Source organism: Sceloporus undulatus, chromosome 6, assembly GCF_019175285.1.
Source record: "Sceloporus undulatus isolate JIND9_A2432 ecotype Alabama chromosome 6, SceUnd_v1.1, whole genome shotgun sequence".
Classification (NCBI taxonomy): domain Eukaryota; kingdom Metazoa; phylum Chordata; class Lepidosauria; order Squamata; family Phrynosomatidae; genus Sceloporus; species Sceloporus undulatus.
The window spans coordinates 1,000,840-1,026,192 of NC_056527.1; the positions used below are offsets into that span (position 1 = coordinate 1,000,840).

Sequence of the window (25,353 nt, forward strand, 5' to 3'; positions counted from 1 at the left end):
CTCCTTCTCTTTCTTCCATCTTTTGGCCTGACTCAGGACAAATGGCCTCCTGCTGCTGCTCTCAGACCTCCTTTGGGATTCTGGGAATTAGGGTAGTTTGTCCTGATCAAGGGGAAAAACGTTCGGGTCACGTGAGATGGTCAGGGAAGGAAGAAGAAGAAGATGGTGGCAGGAAGAAAGATCCAGGCAGACAGGACCTTGCCTTAATTCTCTCTCTCTCTCCCAGAATAGTCAGAAGGTCAGGAGGAAGGAAGGGCAGAAGGAGGGAGGGAGAGAGAGAAGAAGGGAGAGAAGGGAGGAAACAGAGAATCATAAGAGTTCAAAGAAACCCCAAGAAGGGCCCTGATCCAGTCCAACCCCTTTCTTCTGCCATGCTGCAGGAACTCTCAGTCAAAGCATCCCCATTGACAGATGGACATCCACTCTCTGCTTAAAGACAGCCTCCAAAGAAGGAGACTCCACCATAATCTCCAAGGAAGGAGTGCATTTCACTGTCAGACAGCCCTTACTGTCAGGAAGGTCATCCAAATGTTGAGCTGGAATCCCTTTTCCTGGAGCTTGCATCCATTGCTCCATTGGGTCTTGTTCTGGAGCAGAAGAAAACAAGCTTGCTCCCTCCTCAATATGGCATAAACAGGACTATATCCCCAGTCTTAACTGTCTCTTCTCCAGGCTAAACATCCCCAGCTCCCTAAGTCTTTCCCATAGGGCTTCATGGTTTCCAGACCATTCACCATTTTGTTTGCCTTCCTCTGGACATGCTCCAGTTTCTCAATGTCCTTTTTGAATTGTGGTGCCCAGAACTGGACACAATATTCCAGGTGGGGCCTGACCAGAGCAGAATACAGTGGCACTATTACTTCTCTTGAGACACTATACTTTTATTGATGCATCCTAAAATCGCATTGGCCTTTTTAGCTGCCGCATCGCACTGTTCACTCATGTTCAACTTGTGGTCTACTTGGACTCCTAGATCCCATTCACACATAGAAGTCTCTCATTCATCCATGTGTCCCCCATAATCCTATATCTGTGCATTTTATTTTTCCGCCCTAAGTGCAATACCTTACATTTCTTCGTGTTGAATTTCATTTTGTTAGCTTTGGCCCAGCTTTCTAGTCTATTCAGGTCATTTTGAATCTTGATCCTGTTCTCTGGGGTATTAGCTATTCCTACTACAGTACTTTGGTGTCATCTGCAAATTGGATAAGTACAGTGGAACCTTATTATACGCGGGGGATCGCCTATGCTCGAGCCCCATTGTTTCCAATGGGGCTTGTGCGTGGCGGCGCGGTGGCGCACGAGGCGCAACGGGTGCGTGCGCCCATTCAATTGAATGGGACACGCTGCCCCTTCCACTCCGCGTGCGCCGGCGGCTTTGAGCACCTATGCTCAAAGCCGCCTATAAAAAGACCGCATATGCGGAGGCGCCACTGTATGCTCCCAATTCTGTCATCCAGGTCATTGATAAAGATGTTGAATAACACTGGGCCCAGGACAGAGCCCCACTGGACACCCCACTGGTCACTTCTCTCCAGGATGAAAGGGAGTCATTGCTGAGCACCCTTTGGCTTTGGTCGGTCAACCAATTCCAAATCCATGCAACAGTTGCCTTGTCTAGCCCACATTTCACTAGCTTGTTTCCAAGAATGTCATGGGGAAGGAACCTTGTCAATGTATATTTTTGAAGCTTTGGGGTTTTTGTTTTTTGTTTTTTCCCCTTTAAATAGGTTTATATTTTTAATACATTTAATATGTTTGGATGTATGTCTTAGTATTGAAGTCTTATGGATGTTGTCTTTATATCAGTGTTCTTTTAGTAGCATAGGGTGTATACACCTCCTTGATTTGGCCGACCTCTTGGGTTTCAGGGGAGATTCCATTGGCACCCCCAAAATCTAGAACCTTCCGAAAGGTGACACCCCCAAAATCTAGAACATACCAAAGGTAGCACCCCCCAAAATGTTGACACCCCAAAACCTAGAACCCACAAACCAAGGAGGTGGGATTAAGAACCAAAAGGGTACCTGTCACTTTTGAGTTTGACGAAAGGCATGCACTTTACAAGACTTCTATTTTATTAATTTAATAAAGAAAAGTATATTTGTTTTAAAAAATGTTCCGTTTCCCCCAGTCCTTTCTTTTTCCAGATAAGACAGAGAGATCTTATCCCGACCGCCATCTTGAGGGGGAGAGAAGCAGGCCAGCAACAACAGGCCTCCACCTGCTAAGAAGACCAGGCCTCCTCCCGACCGCCATCTTGCTTGTCTTTATTGCACGTTGTTGATTTTTATTGGATTTTGTGAATTGTTTTTATGATGTGTTAATTTTTGTGAACCGCTTTGATCACCTCGGAAAAGTGGTATAAAAATAAAACATGTTGTTGTTGTTGTTATTATTATTATTATTATTATTATTTCTGAGGGGACCTCAGTATTGCCATAATCCACCAACAATATGAAGGTAAGACACTGTTTGTAGAGGAGCATTTGAAAGACAAGGGAGTGTCAGAGAAGTCTGTTTGGTTCCAGGTCAGATGCAGAACGGAGACCTGTTTCCCTTTCCGGCCGCAGAGAACGCTTGGCCTCTTCTTTACTCAGTACATAGGACAAGATTAGCAATAACTGATGAAAGCTAAATATTTATGCAAATACTTTAGTCTTCCTATTCCTTTAACATCCCTTTAAATTATAGGAACTGAGGCCAATGAAAGTGCTGTTCTCAAGTCTGTGATTTTTTTGGGGGGAGTGGGGAGCACAATATCCCAGAATCCCAGCAAGGGACTCTGGGAACTGTGGTCCCCAAAATTAGATTTCCAAGAAGGCACAAACTGGCAGAGTGTTTTCTCTCTCCCTCCAGCGGATGGGGCCTGGTCCCAATGGAGCCCCTCTGACCGTCTTTCTGGCACCGAAAACGGAGGGCACCCAGGAGAGAGGTACCTGACTGCATCTGCTACTCCAAGCCCTGCGGCGGGTTTGAGGCACTGGGTTGTGTATGACAGGTGTACTATGTATATATGGCTGTATTTTAGCTTGTTGTACGCTGCTTTGATTGCCTGGCAAAAAGCAGGATAGAGATAAAATATTTATTTATTTATTTATGACTAGTAAGTATATGGTTACTAGCAAAACTAACAAAATGAATTTCAACACCAGAAATGTATGGTATTACACTTGGGCATAAAAAATGAAATGCAAAGATATAGGATTATGGGGGACACCTGGCTGAATGAAACTACTGTACATCTGAAAGGGATCTGGGAGTCCAAGCAGAACACAAGTTGAACATGAGTCAACAGTGTGATGCAGCAGCTAACAAGGCCAATGCTATTTTAGGCTGCATCAATAGAAGTATAGTGTCTAGATCAAGGGAAGTGATAGTGCCACTGTATTCTGCTCTGGTCAGGCCCCACCTGGAATATTGTGTCCAGTTCTGGGCCCCACAATTCAAAAAGGACATTGAGAAACTGGAGCCATGTGTCCAAAGGAGAGAGACCAAAATGGTGAAGGGTCTGGAAACCATGAAGCCCTGTCAGGAAGGACTCAGGGAGCTGGGAATGTCCAGCCTGGAGAAAAGAAGGTTAAGAGGTGATATGACAGCCCTGTTTAAATATTTGAAAGGATGTCATATTGAGGAGGGAACAAGCTTGTTTTCTGCTGCTCCGGAGAATAGAACACAGAACAGTGGATGCAAACTACAGGAAAAGAGATTCCACCTCGACATTAAGAAGAAGTTCCTGGCAGAAAAAGCTGTTCGACAGTGGAACACATTCCCTTAGAAATTTTGGTGCTGTCTCCTTCTTTGGAGACCTTTAAACAGAAGCTGGATGGCCATTTATCAGGGTTGTTTTGATTGAGAGTTCCTGCATGGCAGAAGGGGGTTTTACTGGATGGCCCTTGGGGTCTCTTTCACCTCTACGATTCTATGATTCTGGCTTGTTGACTGGTGCCACCTCGTCTCTCTGGGCAAGACTTGTGTGAAGGTGGGGAGGTGGCCGCGTCGGCCATGCCCAGCTGATGCCTTTCTAGGTCCAGCTCTGCTCAGAGGCCACACCAGGTGCCCTTTGCTCATCCCTCTCTTTCATCTCCTGCACATGAAACCAGCAACCGCCAGCGAGGGCAGAGGGCAGAGAGGGAACCACCCCTGGGGCATCTCCGAGCGTGGACCCAAGTTAATGACCGACCAAGATCAACAAGCACGGAAGGGAGTCCGCATGCGCCGGTCACTGGGAAACAGATCCATCTGGGACACAGGAGGATGAAGGCTCTTCTGGTGTTATGCTTGGGCCTTTTGGCTCTGGTGCAAGCAAACCGGTCCCCTGTCCAGCAAAAGGCGCTGGACATTGTGCTGGAGTATTTCCACGGCCGAAGCTTCGTGCAGTCGGTGTTCAAGGAACAAACGGTGACCGAAGTCGCCAAAGAGGTGAGTGTTCCTCATCATGCAAAAGGAAAGAAAGGCAAGGGGTCATCCTCAAAGGACAAAAACACTGGGCATCCCACCTAAGTCCATTCCTTGGGAAAATCTCAGGACACGTTTTCCCTGGACATAGTTGCATGGGTCTGTTTCGGCACAGCAAAAATGTCTGGTGGCACCCATGGTGACCAGATGCTATAACCGCAAAGGCGGACAGGGCACCATAAAATGTAGAACGTTAAAGACAAATCTTCAACATGACCAAATATAATCCAACAACACACATATAAATATAAACCCTAATGGATCTAATAGATCCAACCTAGTCTGGAAAGGCCTGTCAGAAGAGATCCATCATTATAGCTGTTTAAAAGGCTTCCAAGGTGGTCATATGGCGGATCCCGTCCAGCAGGTCGTTCCAGAGCCTAGTGAGAAGGTCCTCTGGGTCACCGCAGAGAGCTTGGTCTTCTTCGGTTGTAGCAGATTCTTCCCAGAGGACCAAAGTGTGCAGGGAGGATAGTATGGAAGTAGGACCCAAGCCATGGAGGGCTTTAAAGGTTAGAACCAACACCTTGTACCTTGCCCAGAAACTGATAGGCAGCCAGTGCAGAGATTTTAGTACCAGTGTAATACGGGCAGTTCTGGATGTTGGCCACAGAGTTGCACCGGAGGACCTAGAGATTCCTAGAGAGAACACTCTACTAGGCCTTTGTAGCTCCTCCAGCGCAACTCTGTGGTCAGTGTCTGTCGGATGTTGGCCACAGAGTTGCCCTGGGGGACCTAGAGATCCCTAGAGAGGTGTCCTCTCAGGTAAAAACATAGTGGTTTTGTTATTTGCGGTTTTCCCACATTGACGGGGGTCCTGTGCCCCTAACCCCGGCGAATGTAGAGAGACAAGTGTATGTATGTTGTAAAGATGGCTGACCCTGCTCAGGTTCTAAAACTGGATGATGCACATTGTTTTTAGGATGCCTCTGGGGCCAGGGTTCCCAGATTGCAGGGCTTGGCTCCCATCCCATCCCCAGTCCTGAGAGGAGGAATCTCAGGGCAAGAGCGCTGCCTTGGAAAGTGTGTGTCCAAATGTATGTTCTCCAGTGCATAGCCTTGGTGCTTTTTATTCAGATTTGTGGCTGTGGTTGTACTTGTCATGTTTAAAGACATGACCTCCCCATTGCTGCCCATGGAGGAGCAAGAGCAGGAGGAGAAGTACAAAACAGTCCCTTTTCAAAACTTGGTTTCAGTGACTGTCTATCATGCGCAAACATCTTGTAATAGTTTGGGACAATGTACTGTGGCTGAAAACGCTGGTTGCATTTAAAACAGCATGCTCTCTCTCCAGTCCATTTTAAATCATGATTTTTTAATCTGTATATGAACTCTTATGAGTGCATCTTAATGATTTTATAGTGTTGTATTTTAACTGTTGGTTTATGTGTTTTTAGTTGTGTTTTGTATTTGTAATACAGTGTGTCATGCCTTGAGGAGAGGAGAGAAAGAAAAATACTACTACTACGACTACTACTACTACTAATTTTGCTCTGACCTGGGTCTCGTGTATTTGCAGGAGTCCCCGACGGGGACCTTTGTCCACTTGGAGGTTGAACTTGCGCAAACCCACTGCAGGAAACATCATCGGAGGACGCAGAACTGCTCCGTCAAACCAGGAGGGGTGAGACAAAAGCCACTTGACCCCAATGCATCTCCCTTGGAACGATGGCTTCATCCCCTGCCTGGCTCTTATCTTTCTTTTCCCTTTCTTTTCAAAGTCATACCTTTATTTTTTGGAGACCTTTCCATCATAAACCCATTGATGCCAGAATGGATCCTGATAAGACCCCTGCCCCAAGACAAAGCAAAAAGTTTGGAATCAACCAGCTGCAGATAATACATCGCTTCGCAAGACAGTGGTCCTTCCACTTTCGCTGGGGTCAGGGGTGAAGGACCCCCCTGAATGTGGGAAAACGCTATTCTTTTTACCTAAGAGAACACCTCTCCCAAAGTCCTCCAGTACAACTCTATGGCCAACATCTGCCAATAGCTGATCATATAGAATTATGCTGGAAGACCTACAAGAGCACAAGAGAAGTGTTTCTTTCTTGGAACATTTAGGTTCTCCAGGACCAACTCTATGGTCAACTTTGGGCAGAATGTCACTGGAGGACCGAGAAGTTCCTAGAGCGAATGTATTAATCAAAACTGCATGCTCTGCAGATGGCACTTGACACCTTCCAGATTAGCTAACATGAAAACAACCGTAGCTGCTGGAAATGTAATGATAAAATAGGAAGCATGTGCCAGACGTGGTGGCAATCTGGGAAAGTGAGAAAACATTGGGGAAGAAGTATGCATGAAGTGATGCAGGAAGTATTGCAAAGAAATATCTCACTCCAACCAGAGTTGCTCCAGTTAAATATAATAGATCCAGTACAAGGGGAAATGACTCAGAATGAGAATAGTGTGGTCCTATATATGATAACAGCGGCACACATAGATCCATTTCAAACTGGCTTTAGGAGAGGATATGGGGTGGAGATTGCCATGGTCGCCTTAACTGATGACCTTCGTCTAAGCATTGACAGAGGAAGCATGACCCTGTTGGTGCTATTAGACCTCTCAGCGGCATTTGATGCAGTAGACCACAACATCCTCTTGGAACGCCTGAGATTGCTAGGAATTGGAAGCACTGCTTTGCAGTGGCTCCGTTCCTTCCTCTCAGGTAGATTCCAGAAGGTGATGCTTGGGGACAGTTGCTCTTCAAAAACAGAGCTTAATTGTGGCGTCCCTCAGGACACCATCCTGTCCCTGATGTTATTCAACATCTATATGAATCCACTGGGAGAAATCATCCATAGACATGGAGCGGGGTGTTATCAGTATGCTGATGACACCCAAATATACTTCTCCATGTCTCGGTCCTCAGCGATGGTGACAGATGGCATTTCTCCCCGCAGTCAATATCTTGCAGCAGTAATGGACTGGATTCAAGTTGAATCCAGACAAAATGGAGGTACTTACGGTAGGGGCCCCCAAACCAGGTATTGGGCTGCAACCTCCAGTCCTAGAGGGGTTCACGCTCCCCTGAAAGGACTGTGTTCGTAGCTTAGGGGTGCTTCTTGACTCCTCGCTTCAGATGAGGAATCAGGTGAATGCAACGGTCAATAGCGCCTGTTATCAGCTCCGGCTGATATACCAGCTGCGCCCTTTCCTGGAGCCGGGTGACCTCGAAACGGTAGTACATGCGCTGGTAACCTCAAGACTTGATTTGCATGGGGCTACCCTTGTGCCTAGTCCGGAAACTTCAACTGGTGCAGAATATGGCAGCCAGATTGATTACAGGAACAACTAGGAGTGACTATATTCCACCTATATTAAAATCACTCCCCTGGCTGCCTATTCCTTTCCGGGCGCAGTACAAGGGGTTGGTCATTACCTTTAAAGCCCTCCATGGCTTGGGCCCAACCTACTTAAGGGATCGCCTCCTTCCGTACAATCCGCCCCGTACCTCCTCTGGGAGGAATGTTGTTGGCAGTCCACAAAGACCAGACAGCAACCTCCAGAGGACTTTTCCCACAATCGCCCCACTTTATGGACGGGCCGGCCGGAGAATCCGTCAAATGCCAACTTGAGACTTCAGGAAAGCTGTCAAGATGGATCTCTCGGCAGGCCTTCCCAGGAATAGATCCCGGCCCCTAAAGATCCCCCACAGACATATACAACCAAGACTCGCCACCGTATTTTATTATTGTAGTATTGTTTTTAGATTTTAGTCTTTGTATTTTAATGGATAGAACTTGTGATTCCTGCCAGGACTATTTGAATCTCCCCCTGCATTTCTTCGTGTTGGTTCAGGCCATAGAATATTTAGTGTAGGAATGTTCCTTGTATGAGTTCTGGGAGGAGCTTTAGGATCCCTGCATTTTTCCAGGTTTTGCTTTGCCCTTTCCCAGCAAGCTCTGTTTTTAGCTGGAGCTTTTAGTTTGTGGGGCAGTCTTGGCTGTGAGCTGGCAGAGAGCAGTCTTTGGTGGCAAAGAGGCCCAGGCAGCCGGAAAGGGCATTCTTACACCAGTTAGCCAAACCGTTACCAAGAACAAGTTAGCCAAATCACTAGCCATTTTAGTTACCACAGCAAGTGAATAAAGGAATTCAGGAGCTTAAAGACCCGGCACCAGCTCCATTGAGAGAGGAGAGCAAACCAAGATCAGACCCAGAAAGATACATCCTGAAGATTGCCGAAAGTCAGTGTCAAGTCTCTTTTATCTAGAGCTGGGGAGGAAAACTCTTTGCTTTGTTCTTTTAAATTAACTTCCCTTTTTGAACCTTACATTCAGCTTCCGAGCTTTTTGGGTAGAAGAGTTGATCTCACCAGGGGACCACCTTGCGCACCCAAAGCTGCCACCATCTTAGTTGGGTGTGTCTTCACAGAACTGTTTAATCCTTTTAAAGGGGGGGGGAATTGTATATTGTATTAAAGGTTTACACCGCTTTGATTGGTGGAAACAAAAAGTGGGATATAAATTAAAGATGATGATGATGATGATGATGATGATATGCTAAATTCTGGAAATCTAACGCAATATCCTCTATAAGGTGGAAAATTAAAGTCAATGGCTTGCGATTGTGGACCGACTGTCCATGTATATCGCAGGGAAAACAACCCAACGATATGAAAGAAATGGGAGAAGGCAGGATTGTTCTCTTTACCATATTACCATCTGGTTATATAAGGGTCTTAGTGAGCAATAGATACATTGTTGTTTTGAATTGAGTAGAGACACATTGTGTGAGTTGATGAGCAGATACAATATATTTTAAATGGTTATAGGTAGGGATGCCATATCCCGGCTGCATCCGGGACTGTACTGTTTGGGCGGTACCGGGCGTGGTCCTGTCCTGGTTCCGCCAATCTGGGTTTGGGCCGGCCTCTGGGCCAAGCCCGCTCATGCGGCCATTGCCGCGGCCAAAATGTGCTGGGGCGCTGCCGCGCTCCCATCTCCTCCTCCACCACTGCCGCCTCCTTTCACCTCCTCTGTGCAGCCGTGCCACCCCCTACTACCGCACGCGCTGTGCCAACCTCCTCCTCCATTTCTGTGCGCCATGCTGCCTTCCTCTACCACCTCCATGCGGCCCCCCACCCACCTCCTCCTCCTCTTTGTGGCCCGCAGGATTGTCCAGCCAGGGACGGAGGAACCTCCTGCTCGTGCGCGTGCGCATGCAGCACCTAAGAGGCCCACTGGTCCCCTTGAGGCTGGCTGGCCAATGGGGAGAGGAGCGGGGGCGGCTGTTTCAGCCCCAGTCTACAATTTGGCCAGCTTCATGAGGATGTGGAGTCTCGGAGAAGAGGGGTGGGGGGGAAGAGGAGGACTGAGGGTGGGCCTCTGGAGATAGGGAGGGGAAAGGAAAGGGCATATGGCGCCAAACGGAGGAGGAGGAAGAGGAGGAGAGGAGAGGAAGGAAGAGGAGGAAGTAGAGGAGAGGGAGGAGGAAGAAGAGGAGGAGGAAGAGGGATGGTAGTGGCATTCCTAAGGTTTTTTTTATTATTTATTTTCGTTTTATTTTGGCGCTTTGAATGCTAACAAGCCTGGCTGCTTGGACAATGATAGTGATGATGATGAGGGATGTTTGATTGATATCAATCGCTTCTGAGGCATGCGTCACTCTTTCTGAGCCGAGAGAGTGTCACCTTCCAAAGTGTGTTTTTGCTCTATTTTTTGTGCTTGAATGCTAACAAGTCTGGCCTTGCTTGGACAATAATAGTGATGATATGAGGATGGGTGATATTGAACTCTCGAGGCATGCCAATGTAAGTTGCTCTGATTTTACAAACTCATGCGCAGTGAATAAAAACCAAAGTCCCTTGACCAAGTAGACACTTCTGAGAGTACAGTTGGGTAAGAAACCTGAAACCGGGGCAAATCCCCTTCTTGTTAAACACTTGACATGTTCAATATGCATAGACATGTTAACCCATGTTCAGTGTTAAACCCAAAGGGTTTGGTTAGGAATAAGCCTCTGAAATAGCAAGAGGCCATGTTAAATAAAGCCATGTTCAATGCCCAAATGTTCTGTTTGGAATCGGGGGGGGGGGGGGGGGTTGGCCAGAAGGGAATAAAAATAAAATAAAATAAAAGTTTTATTTATATACCGCGCCTTCCTTAGATCAGGGCGGTTTACATACATGATACATATACATTCAATAGATTAAAAGCAAAATCACGCCATACATTATACAATAAAAACAGAACAGCTAAAAACCCATTAGCCCACCTCATGGCCACGGAGGAGAGTGAGGCCCTTAGGAATTTTTATGGGGGAAATGCTTGCTGGAAAAGAAGGTCTTCAGGTCCTTCTTAAATTGGCCAGGGAGGTAGTCGAGCGGAGCTCAGCGGGAGCGTGTTCCAAAGGGCCGGGCAGCGATGGAGTAAAGTCCGCCTAGTGACGGAGAAGAGTCTGGCCCCCGGCACCTTTAGTAGTTGCTGCCCGGATGTTCTGAGGGTGCGGGACGGAATATGTGGGGAGAGGCGGTCCTTCAGGTATCCTGGGCCCAAGCCTTTAGGGCTTTATAGGTATCACCAACACCTTATATTGGGCCCGGAAGCGGATAGGCAGCCATGAAGATCTTTCAGTACTGGTGTTATATGGCTGGCCCTAGAAACTCCAGTGACCAGCCTGGCTGCCAATTTTGCACCATCGTAGCTTCCGGGTTTGGTATAGGGTTGCCCCATGTAGAGTACATTGCAGAAATCCAATCTCGAGGTTACCAGAGCATGTACAACAGTTTCAATGTCCCTCTGGCCAAGTATGGGGCAGCTGGCGAATAAGCCGAAGCTGAGGCAGGTGCTCTGACCGTGCGTTCAACTGAGCAGTCCTTTCTGCCATCTGTTCTAGGAATCATGCCAAATTCTCCATTTTGAGCAGTGCTAAGAAACATGCGTTTATATGAATGCTTTTTTAAATTAATTTTTTGCGTGTGTCCTCCATTGGGGCAATTTGTCTACAATTGTCCTACATTTTTTTTACATTTGTCCCGGTTTGGAGGTTGGACGTTAGGCAACCCTAGTTATAGGCCACTGAGGAGACTGAGATCGAAACGCGTCTGGCCTTTAGTGTTTTATATCATTTTATGTTTTATGTTTGCTTTTGCAAACTCTTGTGGGTGTTGTTACCCTTTTAGGAATTTTACTGGCTTTCCTGCTCCAGGGTTTATTTAATCCCTATTTCTTCATAGTTGTGTCTTTTGGTAATGGAAGCGGAGTGTAATTTATTATGTTAATTTCTACACATAAGATTTTCTTTGGCAGAACCCTTCAGTTTGTTTTTGTTCCCAATAATGATGCCATTATTCAGTCAGCCCTCCGCATTTGCAGCTTTGACTTTTGCAGGTTTAATTGTTCATGGATTTGATTAATATGTTCTCTCTAGCAATTCTAGGTCTTCCAGGGCAACTCTATGGTCAACATTTCCACTTGATGATGAGTTTTTTTAAGATTAATTGTATTATTATAATGATGTATTTTAGGTATTTTATTATTGATGTACAGGGTACCCCGGATACGAATGCGCCGCCTTACGAAATTTCGGTTACGAAAAAAATCCATTGAAAAAAACTGTTCCGGGTTACGAAGGTTATTCGGGTTACGAAAATTTTTGGTCTTTTCGGCGCTTTTCGCACGAAATCGCGGCTTTCGCATTAGCGCCTATGGCTTTTTCAGCTTACGAAGATTTCGGGTTACGAACGCGGCGGCGGAACGTCGTACCCGGGGTACCACTGTATGTGTTTTATGGACCAGTATCCCTCTCGATCCTCTGCGGATGGGAAAATATAAATAAAATTATATTATTATATTATATTATTATTATTATTATTATATTATTAAAGAAGTATCTCTCTTAGGCTCTCTAGGTCCTCCATTGTGACTCTTGCAGAAGTTGACCACGCGTTGCGCTGGAGGACCTAGAGATTCCCAGAAAGAACATGAGGATGATGATGTGATGATGATGCTGATGATGATGATGATGATGATGATGATGTTAATCTGTAGAACAGTACATAGAGAAATCTTGTGGCACCTTTGAGACTAAATGAAAGAAAGAAATTGTAGCATGAGCTTTCGTAGACTTAAATCTACTTCCAGAGTATTTCAAAACTTGGGAATAATCAAGTCCCAGACGTCAGAGCCACAAAGTGTAATAATGCGGAAGCGATGGATGGCATCATTGTTGGGAAGAAACAAGGAGAGCTGGCTAAGGATACCTAAATTACTACTATTAAAAATAATTTAAACAGAAGAAAAAATCTGGAGGGAAATGGAACAGGTAACACTTTGACAGGTAAGTGACAAGAGCCATCAAGAGCCGACATGACATGGCACTGGACCAATGGCCAGTGTTGGATGACCCTTGGGTGCCTCTTGCAAAAGCAGCCATACTCTCTATCTGACCTGTTCTCTCTCTCTCTCTTCCTCTTCTCTTTGTCCAGAGGACAGATCTGCTTGGCTTGCTTCTCATTGAATCCAGGAACCTAGACACCGTCTTGACAAACACGATGCATTGCCTCTCACAGCAGAGCACCATCTTCCGGTGAGAACACATGGAAGGAGGGAACTGCAGAGTTGGAAGGGGGGACCCCAAGGGCTGCTAGTCCAAACCCTGCCAGCGCAGGAAGGCTAACCTCGGTGGAAGAGGTGCCATCCTTCCTACTTCCCACTGAAAGTTTGGGACAGATAGAGTGAGGTGTGAGCTGCATAGGATTTTTTGGAGATACCTAATGCCTAAAGGTTTCCTAAAGTTAAAGGCCATGGTTTGTAGTTTGATTTACCAAAGCGGTCCACATTCACGCTTCACAGAGAGGCTCCTGGACCTAGGGTGTGATCCAAAAAGGTCCATATACACCTTAATGTTCCGTATGTACATACAGTGCACTCTTGCTTTACGTGGGAGATCCGTTCTGGACTCCCCTGCGTAAAGCAAATTATGTGTATGTTCAAGCCCATTTAGATGAATGGGGCTTGAGCATGCGGCGGCTGCATGTGCCATGGCATGGGATGCACCGCCCTTCCTCCCTGTGCGGCTTTCAGAGTATGTTGAAAACTGCGTAAAGCACGCCCGCTTATGATGCGGGCGCACTGTACTGTTCTTTCAAGGAATTCTCTAGGTCCTCCAGTGCCAACTCTGCGTTCAATATCTGTCAGACATTGACCATAGACTTGTGCTGGAGGAGCTCCAAATGCCAAGCAGATGTCCTGTCTAGAAATCTCTATGTCCTTCAGTGTGACTTTTGGTGAAAGTTGACATAGGGTTGCCTGGAGGACCTAGGTATTCCTAGAGAGAACATAATATAAAATCTGTGAATAATCAGATCTGCAAAAGTCAAAGCAACAAATGTGGAGGAATGAGTGCATTTTCCTGAAAGAAAAAGCTGCACAGAAAATGCTATAATTGGGGACTTATCCTGAGAAAACAGGGCATGTGATTGAACTGCATAGGAAAACTTTTCTGGGCAGAAGGTAACATTGCCACATAGAAGTCTTATTTTCTGTATGCCGTTTCCTGCGCAGAAGATTGTTTCCTATGGAAAGTAACACAGGCAAATATTGTGCAGAATAAGTCCTGCGTTCTGAAAATGGTTTTTCAGAATTTTTCGCACTGGGAAAAATGGCTAAAATTACTTTGGAAATAAATTAGTGAAAAGCTACTTCTCAGCACAAAGGGCTGGCATTCCTGTCGGAAATACGCATCGTAAGCCAATGTTACGATTGTGTAAAGTTGAATTGCACCATTGCACAACAGTCGTATTTTCAGAAGGGGAGCGGAAATGGTTCACAAGTGAAGCCATGCAGCCATGGACATTGTGCAACAGTCGTGTTGCACTAAGTGTCTCTTTGCACAACAGGGCACCCTGCACAGGGCTCCAGCGCACACCATCGCAATTCACTAGAAGGGTAGCTTTATTGTGTCAAAGATGTAGCTCCATCATGGCAAAACTGCACACCATACCCTCTAATACAGGATCTCAGCCATGCTTTCCAAATGATTGTTCAACTTTGATGTATGAATCAATCAGTTACTGTTTGCTTAACAAGTTAGTGCCTAATAGGAAGGGCTGACTAGGTTGCCTCCGTTTTATATCTATCCAAAAGATGCCTTTCATGCCTGCCTAGTTTTCTCTGCTTGCTTTATTTCCTCATGTTCTCTGTGACTGAGGGCTTCTTAGCAAAACACAGAATGTTTTTATGTCGGAGTAAGATGGCTGAGCCTTAATACAGGGCACAGGCAAGAGGAAACCTCCCCAAAAGTGGGCGAGTTCTTTACACTGCAACTGATCCTATGATTCCTTGCAGAAACTGTGGGGTAAATCTGCACGCTCGAGCCGTGCCGTTTTGCGTTTCATCTGTGCCCTTTGGATTGTCCTGCAGGAGACAAAGAGGAGGCACGCGAGGACTGCGAAAAAGTCAAGAACGCCAATGGATTCTACCTGCCGGGCCAATTTGCCTTTTCCAAGGCTTCCATGAGGTCCCCAGAATGTGGGGTGAGTGCTGTTCCGCTCTGATGCTTTGGGGCGCTGGAGAATGCCATGGTCCGCAGGTACCTGGTTGGGGACAGTCTACCAAAGTGGAGCATTGCACCATGTCTGTGGGACATGCACCCTTGTGTTTTGCATTTGGGTTGCATGGCACGTCTGGCCAGTTTGGGTCCCAGAGGTTGGCATACATCAGGGGTGGGGGAAGTGTGGCTGGTGGCTCACGTGTGGCCTTCAGGGCCATTTTCCTGACTGGCTGCACCCCAGGCTCCAAATACAGTATATTTATGGTTAAAAATATTGCCCTGTTTCCCCCAATGAACTTGGTGTGGGAGGTCAATGGTGCCATACAATCCACCCTATGCCCTCAGGTCCTCTGGGAGGAATTTACTACAACCCTTAAAGACCAGGCTGACGGCGACCTCCCAGAGGACATTTTCTGCAACCGCTCCCAATTTATGGAATGGCTGCTGGACAAGATCCGTCACATTAACAATCTAGAGAGCTTTTAAAAAGCCATTAAGACGGATTTCCCGGAATAAAATACTCAGCCACAGACAAGACTTTCCATCTAGTGACTCTGCCCATGATGAGTTTTTGTTTGCTTGTTTGTTTGGATTAGTTGGTTTTTAATTTTATATTGTTTAATGTTGTTTTAAAGGGGGGGGGGTACTGTGTATATATAGTTGTATTTTAACTTGCTGTGTGCTGCTTTGATTGCTTGGCAAAAAGTGGGATAGAAATAAAAATGTTATTTTATTATTTATTTATTGGGGGCGAGGAAGTCCTCCAGAGCATCCTGACTTTTTGATCAATGTCGATCTGATGTAGAAAAAGTTTCTTCTGGGTCTAAAACAGTGCATGGGGGGGGGGGGATAACATGACAACATTGGCATCTTTGCCCCATAGAGGGCATTGGGAGAGATTTGGGGGCAATCTAATCTATGGAGTTTATCACACGGGAGGCTAACTGCCTAAATCCTGTGCATAAACGAGATCTAAATCCCGGAAAAATCCTGCAAAAAGAAGGATCGTTTTCAGACTCTTTGGGGGCATTGACCATTACTGCGGAAATAACCTGCGCAGAAAGTGGACAAAATCAGTTGCTTTTTACTCCTGGAAGAATCCTGGAAGTAAAAAGCAGCCGATTTTGTCCACTTTCTGTGTGGGTTAATGCCAGATTAATGTTCAGTGCCCCTGACATCATGTGAACATAACCCCACTTTTGTGGATTTTCCCATTTTAAATCCCATTTTTGCATGGGATAAACCCTATGTCAGTTGCCCATCCCTGGCGTTTGGAGATGTTTATAGCAGGGGGGATTTGTTTGCCAGCACATGCCTCTGCCTTCATGTTCCAAAATGACAAAGTTGTTTGCATTCACTTAACAGCAGAGGGGAAGAGGAAGAAAAGGCAGAACCTTGCCCTTCCCAGGAGGCTCAAGCAAAAGCAAACTGCTCCAGCCCCTCCTAGCTTCTGCATCCTTCCTTATGACTAGTTTTGGCTAGATTCTGAGGTTGCTTGGCCATATGTGTCCCCACTTCCATCTGTCAAATGTATGTCAGGGGCCCTCATGCGGTATCCCTGTCTCCTCTTCTCCTAGGTGAGACCCACATTCAATGGACTCTTCCCTGAATAACCAACAAAGGAAGCCTCCCTGGAGCCAAGCAGAAGACGATCCGGTCTCAGCGCCTCAGGGATCGCGGAGTCTCCTCCTGACTGCGCTTTCTTAAGCCTGGCTTTTGGATTTTCTCTCTATATTTCTCTTCTTATCCCCACAATAAAATGCTTAAGTGGGGTCATCCTATTCGTGGTGTGTAGTTACTCCAAAGGGGAATTTCCAGATTGAGACAATACGTACCACCACTTTCCTTTTCTAGGCTTTCCTACAAAGGTTCAAAAATTGAGTTAACCTTGCGTGAAAAACACACTGCAGAAATAATCCAGTTTGAGACTTCTTTAACTGTCCTGGTTCAATGCTAGGGAATTCTGGGAACTGTAGTTTTGTGAGACTTTTAACACCTTTGCAGCACCTTTGAGGCACCTTTAACTGAGTGAAAGAAGTTGTAGCACAAGCTTTCCAAGTTTACAAAAGCTCATACTACAGCTTTTACCACATAGTTAGTCTCAAAGGTGTGGCAAGATCCCTTTGCACATTGGTTAAGGATGTGAGTTCTTTTCTGGAGAAAGCAAACAGGTCCCCACTCCAAGATTGAGGGATGTGAAACTGGGGGGTGCAGACAGTCTTTAATGGGCAGGGCTCAACAAAGCCACAAGCTTCAGAATTCACTTTCCTGGGACCGAGGAAGAATTTCCATGACAAAGGTGGTCAATTGTCAGAGTTAGGGGACACACTGGGTTCCCCCAAATTAATACTTGTTTTTGGTTGCTCCCAAACCATCTCTCCATTCTCCTGGACTATTATAGTGGAGAAGGCCACCCCTGCCTTCCAAGGAACCCTTACCTCTTATGCGACTTAAAATCTCTGGACCTTGGAACAGCTTAAACTATCAAAAGTAAGTGATTTGGATCTTGTGGACTAAGCATTTTAATTGCCCTGTCCTGAATGAAATCAGTGTTTTGAACAATCCAGGAACACCAGGCTGTTGGTGAAGAAACTGTATGGCAGAGGGTTGGGATGGATGGCCTTTGGGTCCCTTCTAGTTCAGTGTGATCCTAACAGCAGCCTGGGAAATAGAAACTTTGTCAGCAATTGAGCACAGTCTGCCCATTAATTACAGTTGGCCCTCCTTATCCATGGATTCGGGTTGATTCCGTGGATTCAACCATCCATGGCTTGATCATTTATTTATTTTTTAAATCTCAGAAGGCAAACCTTGTTTGAATAAGGGGGACTGAGACTGTTTATAATGGGACTTGAGCATCCATGGATTTGGGGATCCATGGAGTGTGTTTTGTGTGTGTGTGTGTGTCCTGGAACCAAATGCCCTCAAATACCAAGGCCCCAATGTAATTAATCACTTGAGCCACCTTGAGTCCCAGGCCCAGAGACAGGCGGGATGCCAGTTAATTAATTAGTTAATTTCCAGTGTAAGTCAATCAAATAAAGTTAAAAGATAAATTCCATTCAGTTGCCCCTGCAGAAAAATGCCCAACTTAAGTGATAACTTGACTTTAACCAGTCTGTAGAGAGATCTTGCAGCATCTTTGAGACTCACTGAAGGAAAGAAGTTGGCAGCATGAGCTTTCCTAGGAGTTTATCACATGGGAAGAATCCCATACAGAAACTAAACTGAAAACAACCCACACTTGCGGGTTGTTTTTCAGACAACATTTGGGGTTTACCTGAACGGAAAGTGGAAAAAATCTGTGTTTGTGGGATGTTTATCAGACAATGTTTGTGAGAAAGAGAAATAATGCGAAAATAACCCAAATGCAACATCGTCAAAATCACCACCTTTTTTCTTTCGCTAAATTCCTAAAGTACAAACTGGCTTCCTGTTTGGATTATTTTTGCGTTATTTCCCTTTCACAGTAACACAACTGACAAACAACACCCGGATTTTTAAATCCCTTTTACCAATTCGCCCTCTGTGTGATAAACTCCCTACTAGACTGAGGTCTGCTTCCTCAGATGTAGACTGGAGCATCCAAAAGCGCATGCTGCTACCTTTCTTTAGTCTCAAAGGTGCTACAAGATCTCTTTGCATACTAATTCTACAGACTAGCACAGCTATGTCTTTGGTTTCAACCAGTGTGTTGCTTTTCTCCAGGTGGCATCCCTCCTTGGGGTATTCCTGAATCTAAGGCAGGCTGCTGCTCAACAGGGGCAGCCTTGCACCCATCCGGGAAGCAGGAAAGGCAGAGGGAAGCCAAGGTAGCAGGGGGAGAAACGTCAGGTTTATTTCACAAGACAAATGCACATAGCCTTCCCAACCGCAAGCCCACCCACTCCACAGATTCCAGATTCTAGGCCCCCTTGGTCATCCCTACACCGCCTTTACTAAGGCTTGAGACGCTGTCCTTGCGGCCCGTCTGTTTTCATAGCTTTCGCCCTTACAGCAGCAGTCTTATGCTTCTTTGCAGTCATGGCTCCATCATGCAGAATCCTGGGATACACAGCTTGCTGGGGACCCAGAATTCTCGCAATTCCTCTGAGCTACAGAACTCTATTAGAGAAGTCAAAGTTGTCTTGCAAACTACAAATCCCAGTAGCCCACAGCATGGAATAATGACGGTCAAAGCGGTACAGAACAGATGCAACAAGGCAGTGCACAGACCTCAGGGTACTCTTATCCCAACTTCTTTAATCTGGCAAACCCCTTCCCCATTCTCCCCTCCCTGACATGCACAATGAAAGCCAAGCGACAACAGAACAACCCTCTTCATGTCCCTGACTTAGCAGAATGTCCTTTCTTGGATTCCAAAGCGGCTTAAAGACACACCAAGGAGGAAGTCTGAGATCCCCAGGGCCATGAAGTAGCATTCCCAGGAATCCAAACAGGGAACATGGGGTGGACCCATGTTGTACACAATGATAGCGCTGTGGTTCCCCTTTAACTGCCACGGCTCCCTTGTGGAATCCTGGGATTTGTAGCCTTGTAAGGTATCTCCAAAACAAATGAAGGACCAAAGGTTGGGAACCACTGCCTTCAAAACAACGTTAGAGCTCTCTGGGAGAGAATTCTGAGTATCTCAGAGAACGACAGAGGATTCCAGTCGATGGAGCCAAGGCAATTTAAGTATGAAACTGATATAATGCCATAGTGCGGCTACACCCATCGTGGCATTAAATGCTGGTTTTGTCTCTTGACAACAGCTTGAATGTTGTACTGATGCAGCCCTCAAGCGCCAGATGTGCTTCTGTCTGGAAAGGCCACTGGGGTGAGCTGAGGCTCCTGACCTCTGTGGGTTTGGCTGGGTGAGGTAGCCATCCACTTGGAGTAGACTTCCACATAGTTTTGGCCTGTGATGAGGAAAGGCGAGGGGGTCCCCTGGCAAAGCTTGGACCCTTCCTTGTAGTTGTTTAGAGCTAGGACAGGATGGGAGTGGAGTCATTACAGTTCCAAAACTCTATCGGAAAATGATCAGGGACAGGGAAGGATGGCCTGGACGCCCGGAAGGGTTCAGAAGAGGTAGGAGCTGGCGTCGGGGCGGATGTTGAGGGCCCTCTCGGCCTGGGAGATGGTGTCGTCGGCCCGCTTGCCCAGCTCCCGGCATTCCTGGAGGGCCTCATTGAACTGCTTGTAGGCCTCCTCCACAATGGAGCTCCTCCTGGCCGGCCGGACATCCCAGTAGCCCTCCTCCACCCAGGGCTTGCTGTGGCCAGTCAGTTCGGCCAGGCCAGCCCGGCTGGGGCTGTGGAAGCGTTTGAGGGAGTTGTCCAGGTCTTTGCAGAGCTGGTAGAGCTCGCTCCCACGCCCGGAGACCCTCTCCCCATCTATGACTTTCACCCCGGGGAACATTTCGGCGATGGCAACGCGGTACCCGGCAGAGGCGCAGAAGGGGTTGGTGAGGCGGCCCATGGGATTGGCGAAGCGCATGCTCTCCAGGTGCCGCAGCCCCGTCAGGCACTGCAGCTGCTGGAGGCTGCCCAGGAGGTTTCCTGCCGCGTTGAGGCTCTGGAGGCGTTCGCAACCGGCCAAGGGCTCCAGGCTGGACACGCGGTTGGAGGAGATGTTGAGGATGGCCAAGGCTTTGAGTGAGGAAAGCGGGCCCAGGTGGGCGATGGCATTCCCCGACAGGTCCAGCCACTCCAGGCTGGCGCACTCCCCGAGGCAGCCCAGGTCGCAGATGCCCAGGCCGCGCAGTTTCAGCAGCAAGATGGACTCCAGGTCAAACTCCCCAGTCTTGGCCTTCAGCAGCTGGGAGGTGATCTTCACAACCTCGGCCTCATCACCTTTCTCCCCACGGCCTTCCATTTTGGGCCGCACTGAGAAAAAGGCAGCAAGGCCGCTCTCACTTCAATCTGTGGCACCTCGTTCTTGTCGCCACCGATGAGGATATCGGATAGATGCAATCCAACTCTTTGCCTCTGAGGACAGCACTCCCTATGCCCCAAATGGGTACCATGAAGGACAAGGCGGGTAGACACCGGTCACTGAAGAGCCTGGAAAGGAGGAACAGGATCAAAATGCGGCCAAGATATCCTATTATTAAACTTACAACACCACACAAAATTCACAAAAGAGCAATAGCAACAGCAGCTGCATTATATAATAAATAAATAATAATAAAGTTTTTATTTCTATCCCGCTCCTTCCTGTGATCAGGGCGGCTTACAACAAAAGTTAAAACAATCATACAAAACATTAAAATACAAAATATCAAAGCCATCTTACAACAAGAAAAATAACAGGCAAAAAAGCCCCATAGCCCAGCCTCTTGGCCACGGAAGAGGAGGGAGGCCCGCAGGATTTTATTCGGGGAATGCCTGTTGGAACAGGAAGGTTTTCAGGTCCTTCCTGAATTGGGCCTCTCTAAGCAGTCTCTAAGCTGTTTACAACTGTAAGCAATATCTTTTGGGTCCCTTCCAACTCCATAGAATCATAGAGGCTGGATGGCCATCCATCAGGGATGCTTTGATTGAGAGTTCCTGCATGACAGAATGGGGTTGGACGGACTGGATGGCCCTTGGGGTTCCTTCCAACTCTAGGATTCTATGATTCTATACATCCATCCATCCTTATCCATAGATTATTTATCCACAGATTCAAGCATGCAGGGTTTGAAAATATCCCCCCCTAAAAATGTATAAATTACAAATAACAAACCTTGATTTTCCATTTTATATAAGGGACTCTAGTTTGCTATGCCATTATATTTAATAGGACTTGAGCATCCATGGATTTTGTTATCCACAGGGGATCCTAGAACCAAACCCCAGCAGATAACAAGGGCCCACTGTAATCCCCTCTTAACCTTTTCTCTAAGCTAAACTTATCCAGCAGCTCCCAGGGTTTTTTTTTAGGGGGGGGAGTGGGCTACAAATAATACAAATACCACTCGCCCTTCTTATACACGGATTCAAGCATCCACGGTTTGAAAATGTTCAAAAAAAGTACAAATTTCAAATATGAAACCTTGATTTTCCATTTTTATATGGGACACCATTTTGCTATGTCATTATATTTAATGGGACTGGAGCATCCACAGATTTTGTTATCCATGGGGGATCTTGGAACCAAACCCCAGTGGATAACAAGGGCCCACTGTAATCATAATCATATACAGGTATTCTGAAATCCACAAATATCCCAAACCCCAAACCCTTCTGGTCCCAGGCATTTCAGATAACAAGGGAGACTCAGCCTGTGGCTTTGTGGCTTTGTACCTTTGCCTGTTGGCTGTGTGCATCAGACACAAATTGCACAAGTACATTTGCAGTGTGAAATGCACACATGCGTGCCCAGAAGCATGCTTAGTCCCCAATGCACAATTGTAGCCTCCCAATATATTGCGAAAGAACCGGTTCTTTCCCTGGCCCACCTTAGTGGCCCACCTTCCACATGCCCTCCATCACCCTGTTTCCAACATCCCGTTTCCACGGCAACCTGGACCAGAGCTGCATCCCTAGAGCTCTCCCTGTCACTCAAGACCCTGGCTTTGCTTCTGGACCAATGGTTAGCAATTGGAAATGTGCCCCCTTTCCTGGCCCAGACCTCTTAGGGTTGCCAGGTGCAAAACTGGAGAGGGCTTCTGTGCCTTTTGTGTGCAGAAGAGGACATTTCAGCAGGTGTGGCTTGCTACCTGGCCACAGGGCAAGCATCCCCTTGCAGAAATGTCCCCCTTGAAAAGCACAGGAGCTTTGTCCAGTTTTCTATCTGGCAACCCTCCATAGTGATGCTCCTCTTACCCCTCTTGCGAGAGCAATGCTGCTTCTGCTTTTCTCCATCGCTTTCTGCTCCTCTGCTCAGGTCCTTCCCCGGCTTAGGAACCCAGGCCTCGTTGCCAAGGCAACACACACAATTGTGTGTTGCTGCTGCAACAAGAACTGCCTCAGCATCAGCAGCATGACAAGGCCTGGCCTGGGCCCAGTTAAAGGGGCAGCAGTTGGCTGGAGTGGGTGGGTTTCGAACCCGAAATTTCATTTTGCACAAAAACCTTGCAATTTGGGATTTATCAAACCAATTTCCAACTGTCATTTTGCAAAAGGAAGATTGAGAAACAGAGAGAGAGAGATTGACCAATATTTCTTCTTTGTGTTTTAGGGGGCACTGCATCTCCCAGAATCCACAGCAATAGAACTGACTTCCAAATCTCATTCTGCAACCTATGCTTATCTTCGGAAACCTTGGCCAAGCTTTCAGGTTTGCTTTCTTCATTCTTAAGGCATTCCTTTTAAAGCAGATTTTTTTCTCTCTTTCTCCCAAATGCACAATGCACTTTAGTAATGTTTATAAGCTTCCTGAATTGTTAGCACGGGAGAGTTCAAAATGCAGACGCACAAATATATATTTTTCGTTGCTGGTCTCTGGAAAGTAAACACAAGGATTCCTCTGCAAACAAGAGATAAGCAGTTCCAAAGAGAGACATGCACAGCCCCCCCCCCCAAAAAAAGCACTGCGCATCTGTTTTGGACTGGAGTGTCACAACCTGGCCTTGCAAAGCGGCATTGTTTTTGTGCAATTCTGATGGACCGATATTCGAATGCATGGACTTTTTCTCCTCTGCTTTTCATGTTATGCCTCCAAATGCAGTCTTTCTAGTTCAGGATTGTTTTTTAGGGACAAAACCTGACTTTATTATTGCATTAAGTACCAACTACAGTTGCCTACAATGGGCCTCTTTTAGGAATGCTTCAGCTGGCATCTGCACCACAGAAATAATGCAGTTTGGCAACGCTTTAGCTGTCGTGGCTCAATGCTGTGGGATTTTGGGATTTGTAGTTCTGTGAGACATTCGGCCTTCCCTGTCAGAGCCCTCCCGCCACAACAAACTACATATCCCAGGATTCCATAGGATGGAGGCATTGCAGTTAAAGCGGTCTCAATCTAGATTGTTTCTGCAGTGTGGATGCAGACTATGTGTTGCACTGATAGGTCTTTTCATGTACATTAACAATATATGTATACATTATGTATTTATATATATATGTATGTATACACACACATATATAAAATGTATATATATAATGCATATACATGTATGTGTGGGTAGATATATATATGTGTGTGTATGTGTATAAATATGTGTATATATCTATATATCTACACACACATGTATAAAATTGTATATATATATGTGTGTGTGTGTATAATATGCATCTATACACACATATATGTATACACCACACATGTATGTATGTGTGTGTATGTATATACACACATAAACCCAACACATATACATGTATATTGTGTACGTATATATACCTGCATAATATATATATATATGTATGTATGTATGTATGTATAAAAATGTATGTATTCCATGTTATTTGATCTAATTTGGAAAAGCGGTATATAAATAAACATTTATTATTATTATTATTATTATTATTATTATTATTATTATTTTCAGACCCCGGTCTGTCTTTAGCCCACCTCACTAGAAGATCCTGACTGGTTAATTTATGATTTTGATTTTTACAGAAGAGCAGCCAAGGAGTCTAAACGTGTCCCATTTTGTTTATTTTGCTGCTAGCTTTGAAACTGTGAACTCTTATCTCCTCCTGTCTTTTGGCGGCGGCTGGGAAGCTTATGATAAGAGCCGCTCTTCATCACTTCTGAGGGGAAAAGTGTGTTTTTGGGGCCTGAAGGTTTCACCCAAGAAACACCCAAACACTTCATCGCAAAGGCTGGGCTGCTCATGGAAGGCAGGATTTTATCCCACGGAGGCCATTTTGATGGTCTCCATCCTGTTTTGCTTCCATCCTCACAGCAATGATGGTTTGCCATCATCTTGGGTCCAACTGGTTTATGCCAAACCATTTTTTGGGGAGAAAAGGCTGCCATTTTGTGTTAATGAGGCCTCAAACAAAATGGCTGCCAGGAAAAGCCCAGGTGGCCATGTGGAAAACTGGAGAGGCCTCCTAGGTCTAAAATGATGGTGTCAAACAGGGGTTTTTTTAGCAGGTGTTGTGTGACAAGCAACACAATATGCTTTTCTGTTGCTGTTGTGTGCCTTCAAGTTGTTTCTAACATATGGCAACCCAAAGGCGGATCTATTGTCTGGTTTTTCTTGGCCATTTTCTTCAGAAAGGGGTTCGCCATTGCAATCCTCTGAGGCAGAGAGAATGCAGCTTCTTCTCCAAGTGGGTTTACATGGCTGAAGTGGGATTCGAACCCTGGTCTCCAGTCACAGTCCAGTGCCCTAACCACTACACCATGCTAGGGCCCTAATCTTGGACACATTTTGTGTAAAGTTTGTGCCTTCCCCTTTGCCATTTTTACACAATTCAGGTTTAAATGTGGCGAACGCCTAAATCCAGCTGCCATCCGTAAATCCCACTGCCGCCGTTATTT

General features: G+C 46.2%; 2 protein-coding genes across 4 annotated transcripts; one reads left to right on the forward strand and one right to left on the reverse strand.

Moving 5' to 3' along the window:
• The first annotated feature begins 26 nt into the window (after positions 1-26).
• RARRES2 (retinoic acid receptor responder 2) lies at positions 27-16,736 on the forward strand. 2 transcript variants are annotated; one of them, XR_006104465.1, is made up of 6 exons: positions 27-238; positions 4,104-4,422; positions 5,978-6,082; positions 9,678-9,681; positions 12,892-12,988; positions 14,823-14,872. XR_006104465.1 is itself a non-coding variant. In XM_042472505.1 (5 exons), the coding sequence occupies exons 1-4, from the start codon at positions 42-44 to the stop codon at positions 14,919-14,921; spliced, it is 717 nt and encodes a 238-aa protein (XP_042328439.1). In that variant the 5' UTR covers positions 27-41; the 3' UTR covers positions 14,922-14,938; positions 16,533-16,736. The 2 variants fall into 2 exon arrangements, 1 of the variants encoding a protein (XP_042328439.1); XM_042472505.1 differs by lacking the exons at positions 9,678-9,681; positions 12,892-12,988 and adding an exon at positions 16,533-16,736 and having other exon boundaries at positions 14,826-14,938.
• A 2,041-nt stretch (positions 16,737-18,777) lies between these two features.
• Positions 18,778-24,916, reverse strand: LRRC61 (leucine rich repeat containing 61). 2 transcript variants are annotated; one of them, XM_042472502.1, is made up of 2 exons: positions 24,433-24,916; positions 18,778-20,999 (listed from the first exon to the last, which is right to left on the reverse strand). In XM_042472502.1, exon 2 carries the CDS (start codon positions 20,809-20,811, stop codon positions 20,017-20,019), a length of 795 nt encoding a protein of 264 aa, XP_042328436.1. In that variant the 5' UTR covers positions 20,812-20,999; positions 24,433-24,916; the 3' UTR covers positions 18,778-20,016. The 2 variants fall into 2 exon arrangements, with proteins under 2 accessions (XP_042328436.1, XP_042328435.1); XM_042472501.1 differs by lacking the exon at positions 24,433-24,916 and adding an exon at positions 22,746-22,898 and having other exon boundaries at positions 18,798-20,999.
• Positions 24,917-25,353: the final 437 nt, after the last annotated feature.

Bases quoted from the DNA above. Each gene is read 5' to 3' on its own strand.
- LRRC61 (XM_042472502.1), bottom strand. From the start codon at position 20,811: ATGGAAGGCCGTGGGGAGAAAGGTGATGAGGCCGAGGTTGTGAAGATC.
- RARRES2 (XM_042472505.1), top strand. From the start codon at position 42: ATGGCCTCCTGCTGCTGCTCTCAGACCTCCTTTGGGATTCTGGGAATT. The intron at 239-4,103 runs GTCAGGAGGAAG...ACATGAAACCAG, and splicing joins TCTCCCAGAATAGTCAGAAG to CAACCGCCAGCGAGGGCAGA. The intron at 4,423-5,977 runs GTGAGTGTTCCT...GTGTATTTGCAG, and splicing joins TGACCGAAGTCGCCAAAGAG to GAGTCCCCGACGGGGACCTT.